The 11,311-nt window shown below is 41.2% G+C and overlaps 1 protein-coding gene across 2 annotated transcripts; it reads right to left on the bottom strand.

Moving 5' to 3' along the window:
- Positions 1 to 4,289: 4,289 nt before the first annotated feature.
- Positions 4,290 to 11,276, bottom strand: LOC130406110 (C-C chemokine receptor type 1-like). 2 transcript variants are annotated; one of them, XM_056611623.1, is made up of 3 exons: positions 11,142 to 11,276; positions 7,867 to 8,075; positions 4,290 to 7,249 (listed from the first exon to the last, which is right to left on the bottom strand). In XM_056611623.1, the coding sequence occupies exons 2-3, from the start codon at positions 8,052 to 8,054 to the stop codon at positions 6,442 to 6,444; spliced, it is 996 nt and encodes a 331-aa protein (XP_056467598.1). In that variant the 5' UTR covers positions 8,055 to 8,075; positions 11,142 to 11,276; the 3' UTR covers positions 4,290 to 6,441. The 2 variants fall into 2 exon arrangements, with proteins under 2 accessions (XP_056467598.1, XP_056467513.1); XM_056611538.1 differs by having other exon boundaries at positions 7,867 to 11,276.
- Positions 11,277 to 11,311: the final 35 nt, after the last annotated feature.

The following is an 11,311-nucleotide window of genomic DNA, read 5'->3' as shown; positions in this document are numbered from 1 at the left end:
TCAGGCCGGGACGGAGGGCCTGGGGCCCCCTTATTAGGCTGTTAGTTCGTCTCCCATAACCTTATGCTGGACTGCTCGCATTGGATTTATGTGATCCAAAGCGAATAGATAGTTTAGGAATGGGTATTTTAAAATATTGTATTATAAAATAAATAAGACATTATAGTGTATTTAAAGAAATATGTGAAGAGAAGATGTCAGCAAACCGGTACTGCAGCTCAGCGATCTCGGCTCTCTGAAGAGGAGAAAGATGTCTCTCACAGGGGCCGGTGTCGGTTGTTTTGATTTTGTACCCTCCGGTCCAGCTCATCGTCCCGTAATCTCATAGTCAACATCCCGACCCATCCAGACCACAAAGTCTGTCGTCATGTAGATCCGTCCCGGCCAATAACAGCTTATGTGAGACCAAACTTGAAGAGCCTATTGACCTTTATGTACAATTTACAGAAAACAGACAATACTAAACAAAAAACAGACTAACATGTATAACTGATTGACCACAAAAAGGTGCCTCTGCTAAGAGCCTAGACCAAGGAGGAGTGGTTGGTGTGTAGCCTACTTTCTAGACCTGTACAAGGCCTTTGATACTGTCAATGCAAACAAACTGTTTCACAAACTTGGTAACTACAATCATTCATCAATAAGCCAAAACTGGATAAAATCATACCTTATGACCAATCTGTGCGTGTTAACAATACGTTTTCTCAATTTAAAGCATGCCCACTGGTATACCACAACAATAAATCTTGGGACCATTACTTTTTAGCATATATATAAAATGACCTGCCTTCAATGTGTAATGATATAAGCATCAGTGTTTCCCCTACCATTGTTCAGGCCTGGCGGCCCGCCAGGCCAACGAGCGCCCCCGCCAGGCCAACAACCGGCCAAAAAAATGAAAAAGAGAAAAAAAAAAAAAAAAAAAATTTTTTTTATTTTTTTATTATTATTATTAGCCATAATATCATAACCATCCAAGCTCACCACCAGCTATCTCAATATGTATTGGTGCTTTATGCTCCTGTACATGAAATTAGTTAACATTGAAACAATTTTTTTTATCATTGACTTTTTCCTTATAGCCCAGACGAAGTTTGAAGACGTACAACCCCCCCCCCCCCCCCCCCCCCCCCCCCGTCAACAATCGCTCTCCTCCCACCCCCCCCCCCCCCCCCCCCGTCAACAATCGCTCCATACCTCTCCCCCCCCCCCCCCCCCCCCCGTCCAACAAATACCAACAAATACTCTAGCATCCCGTGAAAAATTTATAACAAATCACACTATCAGCTCTTACCACCGGGCCTAAAAAAAATTCTAGGGGAAACACTGAGCATAATAATGTTTGCAGACGACACTGTTATATAGACTCATGGTAAGAGCGCTACAGAGGTTGCCAAGAAATTAACAAAGGCAATGCAAAAGGTTACTGTCTGGTTACACAACTCATGCCTCACCTTAAACTTAGAAAAACCTGTAAAAGATTGCCCCGACGTCTCAATAAATGGGCAAACAATTAACAATGTGGATAAATTCAAGTACTTAGGTGTTACCCTTGAACCAACTCTTAGTTTTAAAAAACATGTTAAAAAACGGAGAAACACACTGAAATATAACCTAGCTGACGTCAGATACATAAGGTATTCACTCAAAGTTGAGGCTGTGAGTGACTATGTATCTGAATGCCGCATGCTTTGTTCTGTTATTTGACTTATTTTCTTCTTTCTATACAAAATTGTATGTAATATTCCACCAACCTGGCCAGGGAATACAGGTGGAAAATAGCAATATGCTAGAACCTGGCACAACGCATATTCTCTTGTTGTACAAAATTAATGTCTGATTGTGCACTGTCCCTGTCTTGAAATAAATTAATTACAATTCAGAAAATAGTAAACACAACTTTCACAGCCACAATATACCTTAAACCTATTTCACCAGGTACATGCAGAAACCATTGAACTTACAAACACAAATAAATAGTTGGTCATTGCAAAACACTGCTTGTACGTATTATATGGTAAATGGTAAATGGAAGTGCATTTATATAGCGGTTTTATCAAACACGCTTTAAAATATTGCCTGACATTCACCCATTCATGCACACATTCACACACTGACGATGGAGTTAACCATGCAGCTCGTCGGGAGCAGTTAGGGTTATGGGCCTTGCTCATGGACACCTCGACACCCAGCTAGGAGGAGCCGGGGATTGAACTAGCAACCTCGCGGTTACCAGCAAACCCGCTCTACCTCCTGAGTTAGGGGTTTTCATTATTTGTGAAAACCCCTAACCTAATGGTTAAGTCCATAAAGTGTCATGCCTGATGCCTGTTTTCATCCCCACCCATGGGTGCGTACCCCCTTAAGACAAGCAATCATCAAATCACCATTCCCTACTTCAGCCGGAGATCTCCTACCAGCCGGCGCCAGTTCGTCGTTACGTCTACACAGTCAGTATCGGTCTTACCAGTATTCTTGAAAACTCTGTCTCTAGCCTGAACCCTTGATAACCACCTCTCTTCCTCGATAGTACTTCCCCCGCCATCGAACCCCTGCCTGCCTGACTAGCCGCCTGTCGAGTCCTTGCCTGCCTGACTGCCTGCTCATTACCGGACCCCTGCCTGCCTGACTACCCGTCTGTCGCCAAGCCCCTGACTGTCTGATCGCCCGCCTGTTACCTGACCCCCTTGCCTGTCTGATTACCCGCCTGCCTACCAATAAACCCTGTTTCCCTTTACCCCGTCTCTGCCTTCCGTGTTCTGCACTTGGGTCCCCACGTTCCGTACCCTTAACAGTTGCTTCAGTGAGCATTAGCATGCAGGATGTAGGTGGATCTGAACCCTAAGTTATGTTGCATTCCCACAAGCAGAGTGTGGGTCAACCCCAGGGAAGTGCGGAACTTGCAGAATTGATGCGATGGCTGAGATGCTCAGTAAGGCATTGGGTTAACTGCCCCTGCAAGACCTCCTGCCTTTCGGGGTTACAACCCCTCAAATCAGAGGAGATGAGTCTTAGCGGTTCTCATGGTACTATAGCCCATTGTCATCTACAGCGCCTGTGTTTTCTTTGTCACCAGTGAGGATACATGAAACATGAGTGCCCTAACACGGCCTCCCCTGCAGCCTGGCCTGCCCCTTCCACCACTCCAAAACAGGAAAACTAGACGGCCTACATTTTAAGATGAAGTTTAGTGTGGGTCTTAAAGGAAATCCCTCAGTGATTTACTGTTGGTATAAGTCAGTCTGCGAGAGTCTTCTCAGTCATCAGACTGTCATCTTTCAGAACACACAGCATTTAAAGAGAAGCAATATTTTGTTTTACACACAAAGGGCCCTATTTTAACGGTCTGAAACGCAAGTGGGAAGCGCAAAGCGCAAGTAGCTTTGTGGGCGGTTCTACGGCGCTATCGCTCTTTTACTGGCTGAAAAATGACACTTGCGTCGCGGCGCAAATGTCAAAAGGGTTGGTCTGAAGTAGCCTAGTTACCCGTAGGTGTGGTTTGGGCGTCACGTCCAACAAACCAATGAGAGTGCCAGCTCCCATCCCCTTTAAGAGCCATGAGCGCATTTGAATCGGACGAGTTGATATTTTGACAGCGCGTCTGCAGTCTCCGATGAGACAGATGCACATGAATTTCAAACTGCAAATGGCTCAGTTTATTGCCAAATAATATGGCCTAATTCACACATGGAATAAGGGTTTTTCTTCCACATCTTCAGAAATACTGAGTCCTCAAATAAATTTCCGCAAAGAAAACGTATAGGCCTATGATATAACATATGATATGCGGTAACTGTGGTTCTATTTAATGATATACGCAATACATTATAGACAGTGTTTCTTATCAGTATTGTATGCTATCCTAATATGCATGTGTCCCCGCGTTAATATACATTGCCATTGATTGTATTATGCGTTACGTGTTTAGTTTGCGTGTGTTTAAACAGAGCACACACGCGCGCCCGCATTCATTCATTCTTTTTAACACTCACTCGCGGTAAAACAATGTTTTTCACGATCAAATACTCATCAATCCTAAAAGTTATGGGCATGTAGGCCTACACGATGTCTCTGTCAAGAAAATATGTGTTTGCTGTACGGTGTTTGCAGATGCATTGATTTAAAAGTACAACTTATTACCGCTGCATCAGCTGTTCTTTCCCAAATAATTTACCAAGAATGTGCGGCTAGGTAGATGGGAGAAGCAAAGTGTATGCGCGAGGTGCACAAGCAATCCGTATGCATCGCATGCGGGCCCTTAAAATAGCATCTGAACAAAGCGCCACTGACTTTAAACCAGGTATTTCCTGGTCAGTAGCGCAATGGTATTCAGAAACGGCAAAATACCGTTTGCGCCAGAACACGCCTCCTCCTTCCGCCGAACCGCCCCTTGGGGAGCATGATCAATCCCTAATTTACCGGCGAGTGGCGGTGGTGGGAAAAGAACGCTCGATAGGGCCCATATTGTTGTTAATGGATATGAAACAGTGAACGCCATATTAGACACAGGTTCAATGGCATGTTCTGTGTGTGAGGCCGTAGAACAGAAGAACAACGTCTCTGGCTTCCTGGACAATGATGTTCAGCAAGACTTGGATAATGTCCTGATCGGATGTGGAGGGAAGAGAGTCCATCCGAAGAGACTTTGTGTTCTGCAGCTTGAAGCGTATGGATGTACAGTGAACGTGCCCACACTAGTTTCCGGTCAGGTGGATGAGTTCATCATAGAAAAAAATGTAATGTATTTGACACAGTTTCAAGGATTCAGATGTATTCTAGACAATGACTTCTGAGACGACTGATGTTGGTCCTGATGTTGGAGGGCGTGATGAATTAATCGGTTGAAAGATGCGGCTGTGCCCAACCTCATAGGAACGGTCAAACTCAACCAAGTCGTGACACTCTTGAGAGGAAAACCTGGTTTGAGGAAAGCTCTTGGAAAAATCACGTGGTCCCCTGGGCTGCAATGTGGGGGTTGAGCCGACAAAGTCTAATTAAATCCCAAGAAGGGTTCTTGTCGACAGACTGGTGACTCCTCTGTGGTGAGATTGGTGGGTCCCTATGAAGGTCATAAACCCCACTGATAAGCAAAAATCAAGGGGAATGCTAAATTGGCAGATGCGTACCCATGTCTGGCTGTTTTGGAATTTCAGCCTGATGAGCTTTCGTGTTTTAAGTCCAACAGCCAACATATCACAGAAGAACAAAAAACAGACCTGTCTGACATGGCAGAAGCCCTAACAGAACGTGGCTTGAGTGACTTGGATCTAAATTTGTGTCAGATCACAGTAAGAAAGAGATCCACAAGCTTGCAACTCTGAGAAACAGTTGAAGTCGTTCCTGGGTCTCGTTGGCTACTACCAGAGGTTTATCCCCCGGTCCCCAGGCTACGCCACCATGGCCAGCCCCCTCCATTATCTGATGCGGAACGCTCTACCCGACGATCACCAAACAGCTTTGGAGTAGCTACTTTGACGAGATTGACGTTTCACCACCCGACAACATTGAGTTATGAACTGATTATCCCCGGAGGAGACCGGTGATTCGGGAGCTTTATTTTAGGTTTCTCCATGGCCAAGATGCCAAATCTCTTTCTGTTTTCTGTTGGGCTGAGCCTAGGGCTTGTTCATTTTTGTTAATAAAAGTTCCACTTCAGCTTAAATTGACCATTGACTTAAACCGTAACTAATACTAGAAACATTACTAATAATGGCAATTAATTAAAAAAAAAAATTTGATGATTGCATTTGTTAATGACATCGATTTTTCTGTTATAACCAGAAATAAAAAAACACATAAAATATAAATATCTTTTAGCAAATCTGCAAAATTGTGACAGATTAACCAACGCTGGAGTAGAGTATAACTGGAGACCTGACAACAACTTCTGGTCTGCAGAATCTGACAATATGTTGAACTGGGAGTAATCACCTTTTACAAAGAATATGTGAAGTAACATGGAAAAGTTGAGAACATAAATAAGGAAGTATAAGAAATGTACTGAACATGTAGGAATATGTTGACTTCCTCCTAACAAAGGGAAGAAATCTGTCATGTTTTGATGACCAATAAAAAATGTCAACAAAAGTACTGAAGTTATCCTTGTCATTTGTTTTTCGACACAACACAGCAGGAATGAAACCTTGTAACTTCAGCAGAATACAAATTCAATATTTATAATACTGAAACAACTATGTTGACATATGCTCCAATGCAACACACAGCCTGTACTTATTTTGAAAAAATACTTTTTCAAAACGAGTTCTCCAATGAATATAATAAGAGCTGTGTCCCCATCTAATAAAAAAAACTTTAATAATTTTCCACTATTTAGTTTATTATTTATGTATATATTTGCCAACACATTGTTTACTGCAGAATAATTTGCATTCACTCTCAAGACAGGAATCACAATCCCTGGATAAAACTGAAAGCAGCATGCTACTTTATACATGGAAGGCTTTTCGCCAGCAGCTGTCTCAAATGGTTCTGGAACTTTCTGCCAACAAATGAATAAAGGATGGGACTAATACAAAAGTAAAGATAAGCAATGTTACGTGTGACTTGAAGTGCATAACCAAGCCTTTGCATTTTCTCACAGGATGTGGACCCACCAAAATAATAGTGCATTAGTAAAACAACATTATATGGGGTCCAACACAGAAAGAATATCAAAACAATGAAAAAAATCATCCTCACTGTCCTGAACTTGGCGTTAATTCTTGTTGATACTACAGTGATAGTGACCCTGATGTAGCAGTAAACAATGGCAGCCAAAGGGAAGAAAAAGAAAAAAAAGAGCTGAAGGTATATCCAGAAAGCTTTCAAGAAAGACATGTCAACAAAGGTGTTCACCATAACATTGCTAGGATATTCTTCGCAGAACTGCTTGTTGTTCAAGTCAGTGAAGACATTATACAAAATAATTGGTTTAACGCAAGCCAAACAACTAAGAAGCCAAACCCCAGTACAACAGGCAATTGCATAGGTCTGTCTTCTCAGACGTGATGCAACAAGGGAGTAAACAACTGCAAGGTGTTGGTCAAAGGTCAGCAGGGTTAGAAAAAGGATGGAACTGTAGAAGCCCAGGAAGTAGGCACTGCCCACAATCTTGCACATGGATGTGCCAAAGACCCAGGTGGAGAGTTGTTGGTAGATGCCCCAGAAGGGAAGACTGCTCATGAAAATTAAATCAGACACCACCAGGTTTAGCAGGAATATGTTGGTCACGGTTGTCAACTTTTCAAACCTAAGGAACAAAAGGAACAATGTTAAAACTTTGTGTAGCACTGGACACTAATTCAGTGTACCGATACGTCTGAAGTACGAATACCTGAAACCCAGTATCATGCTTTTTCGTGCTCAAGTCACATTCTAGGGTATTAAAACCTATACCATGTTGACCCATTCACTTTGGAAAAGCAATAGAAAAGTTTAAATATGCTAATTTATGATACAGTTGGGAACAGCTGTTTTTGGTTAGCTATGACTAAATAACAATGGAATTATTTGTATTAATTATGGTTTGGAAAAGCCATAGCCAGCGATGAGCTTATTGAGTGAAATGCTGTGAAAATGTTTGTCCTATTTGACTGCGCCTGCAAAACATAACCTGTCTTACCTATTGATTCAGGAATGAAATATCAATCTTTCCCTAATAATCATAAACTGTGTGACTGTATGGCTGTATGGCTCCACCCCAGGTGAGTGAATTCAACGCTTTCCAATGGCAGTGAAACTATTAGCAGATCTACCCTTCTCCCTCTTTCTAGCTGTTTTTCGAATTCTTTCCTAACCCGAAATCCTATTCACAAAAATGTGCTCATCAAATGTATATAAATATATAAACAAATTCAGCTGACCTACCGGTAGATAATTAACAACACCAAACCATTCCCAACCAGACTGAGGAAAAACATGAGGAAGTAGAGCACAGAAAGCTGGGCCCCGAGGGAGTTGTCATCCTCTCTTTCACACATGTGCACCGGTCCCACACTGTAGTCGTCTGTATTGAGGCTATAAATCCATTCGTAGAAGGGAGTCGTAGTGTTCATATTTAATGCCGCTTGAAGAACCTGTAAACACCATTTGGTTCGTCATTAACCTGGTACTTTTACGGAGAATCAAAAATAGTCAAGTTATTGTACATACAGTGAACTTTAGTTACTTACATTCTAAGTACACTTTAAAATAAATGTCATTGTTAATGAGGCTTTGAACAAGCTGTTTGTTCAACATGTATGACTGATTTAAAAGCAAGGAATACAATTGCTAGTAAATTATAAGAAATGTATTTTGGGATTCAAATGAACTTGTTAGTATTAGCATGAAGAATTTTTGTTTTCATCAGTTGTCATTGTCATTTAATGTTATTTTATTATTTTTCCCATGAATAAATTCTGAAATTTACATTTCAAACTAAAGCTTCTCTGCTGCACTGGCAGATCATGTTTCAATTGGATGGACGGGAGGCCATTTTGTGAAGTTCCAAATATACATCAGTGTTATAGAAGCTTCCTCCTGACCAACATTTTCACAACATTTTGGCCTATGCTCAACATGATTTTCTTGGTCGTTTTGTTCCATGATGCAAAAAGTATATGTGCGTAAACATTTTATAAAAAGTATACATTTGAAGAACTGAACATGAACTCCTACTACTGTGCATTCTTTGCATCAACAGTGTTGCTGTATGATGCTAGGGTATTACATTTGACATGCCTAGTCAATATATTCAATGAATAACGGTAGAAGGAACTATGTCAATAGAAGTTGCACTCTTCTGTAGTTTTTTCCCCATCATTGAATATTAAATCGAATCAATAATAAAAGGGCATACATCTTACATACATCCGACAAGCACCCCAATTGTCCTGATTTATGTCATTGCATTGTTGATTTTCCTTGTTGATCCTGGTCACAACCAATGTGTTATTAACTGTAAGATTATATTTATTAATATATGTAAAGCTCACTCACTCACAGCATAGTAACACATCTAACAACAAAAATAATGAACAATTTAGTATGCTCATCTAGTAAGTTGTTTATTGGTATTCAAACACATTTGTAATAAATTACAACCATCATTGTTCATATTTTTTTCTAATACTGTACAGTGTATTATCTAACTGGATTCCTTGCTTATTATTCATTCATTCATGTTAAAATACAGTCAGTGAATGTTTTTTTGTAAATAACCGATGGTTCAACAGCTCACAAATTAAAGTTATACTATAGCGTTAAAACTAATAGTGTTACCCAATTTCTTTATGAACTTACCTCAAAAAATGAATCGGGGTAGGCTGCCGTCTGAGCATAATGTTAAAACCCTAAGATCAGCTGCAGGACATAGGCCTCAAGCGGAAGTAAGAAGATATAATTGTGTGGGTGTGTATGAATGTCTATATCGGAGTTGGAAGGATTGCAACTAAATTAGTCATATCTTCCCCAGACACTTCAATCCTGCTTCTGTGCCTTAAGGTAAAAGCGTTTTTGTTTAAGGCAAAGTTTAACCCTGATGTGTCTATCCCCATGAGACATCCTTTGTCAAGACATCCATGTAAATTCTCTACATCAAAAATTCACAACGGCCCTGTTCCAAGAGAGAAATATGTTGAGCTGTTTTAAAAGTCCCTGGTCACCCAAACCCGTCATTCGCCTCAGTTTAGGTCTGCTTGCGTGTGGTTTCAATCCATTTTGCATAGTCAAAGTGATGCAAAAAATCCTAGTAAATCTGTTTGTCTAAACATAAAAGCCTAGCTGTAACTGAATGGTATTAAGGTGTAATATCTACAATAAGGAGTGACCTCCCAATCCCAAACATTTGTCTACCAGTCCCGGCCCTTTACACCACATTCTGGCTCTGCTCTTGTTAAGTACCAAGAAAGCACAGGTAGTAGACTAAACGATTGAAGAGAAGTCTACTACCCGTGCCCTAGTACGTAAATGTACTAGTGTTCAGTGTATAGAATAATAAAATTAACAAAATGTTTGAGGTTTCCTTCCTGTTTTGGTCGGACACATTCAGAATCACTTTAATGATGCTGTTATAGGCAGCCTGCTTCATGCATGCGCTTGGAAAAATTAAAGTTGAGTAAGTGATATGAAAGACGGCAAAATAATCCACTTTCCTTGACAGCAGTCATTTAATACTTAGCAACGGTGAATTATCAAATATAATTCACAGCCAGAAGTTGTGAAGGGCCCATGCAAGTGAACGGAGGGTTCCGCGGCATTGAGAAGAGCCGTGTAATAAGACCAATATAATTGCTTTCCCAGAGGTTAGATCCGGTTTGACCTAGTAGATGTCAATTAATGCATCGTATCATAGTAGATCATTTTCTTTAATTTCTTCAAACTTTGATGGAAGGCTTATAAAAGCATTTTGAATTTAGGAACAAGTTTCCCCGTTTGTATTTTAGTTGGTGTGGACCAACCCATATTTGAATAAAGGGGTTGACTTTATTTTGCATCCATCTTCCACATATGTTGCACACATTGGTTGGTAAATTGAAAAGGGTTAGGTTTGGCCAGCTCAATCCATCCTCTTTTTCAGTGCCGTGCAGCGACCCTTTGAGGGGCAGGGGCTCAAATTCAAAAAATGGCACATGCAAAAACCACTACTGTCAGAGACACTGAGACAGAGTAGACATGAAACGGATTTGTCATGTCCAGTGGCGGCTGGTGATCAACAATTTTGGTTTGGCACAGTAATAGACTGGGGGTCTGTTACTGTGGGGGGTCTGTACCGGGATGACGTGGCACCCGGTACAAATATGGTGTGACAGCGCCCTGGCGCCCTCTATTGACCCACCGCCACTGGCCATGTCATGTGGCCATGGCCACGTAGTTACTACAGAGTAGCCTATACAGATTCAATATAACAATGTATGCTTTCCCTTTGCAATTTCAAAAGGTTTCCCAGATAGGTTTGCTGGTAAGCTATATAAAATAAACCGAGTGGTAGCCACTTTCACAGTCAGTTAAAACGATGCTTGTTGAAAAGCTTTTGCTGGCAAACATAGGCCTATACTTCAAAATGACGCTACAAAACGAGATAACTGTTACAGTTTATTTAGCATTATCAACTTAATGGTTTTGGAAACAACTGTCTGTGTCTGACTCTGTAGTGATCTTACCCTGCATTGTACCGTCTCTTAAAACAACAAGCGCATCGCGCAGGCAGGCAAAGGTGAAAAGTCACGTTGATAGCCTATGACGTCACCCAGCGGCAGCTGCGCACTGAGCGCCGGTAAACGAGGCTACAAAGTACAAACTTTACTTCTCAATTATTACTTTTAGACATTTT

This window comes from Gadus chalcogrammus, chromosome 1 (genome assembly GCF_026213295.1).
Source record: "Gadus chalcogrammus isolate NIFS_2021 chromosome 1, NIFS_Gcha_1.0, whole genome shotgun sequence".
In the NCBI taxonomy this organism is placed as follows: domain Eukaryota; kingdom Metazoa; phylum Chordata; class Actinopteri; order Gadiformes; family Gadidae; genus Gadus; species Gadus chalcogrammus.
The sequence above is the reverse complement of the archived record's forward strand: the minus strand, read 5'-3'. Positions and strand labels throughout refer to the sequence as shown.

Coding starts and splice junctions, on each gene's coding strand:
- LOC130406110 (XM_056611538.1), bottom strand. CDS start 8,054: ATGAACACTACGACTCCCTTCTACGAATGGATTTATAGCCTCAATACA. Junction 7,250..7,866: donor GTGTTGTTAATTATCTACCG/GTAGGTCAGCTG, acceptor TTTGTTCCTTAG/GTTTGAAAAGTTGACAACCG.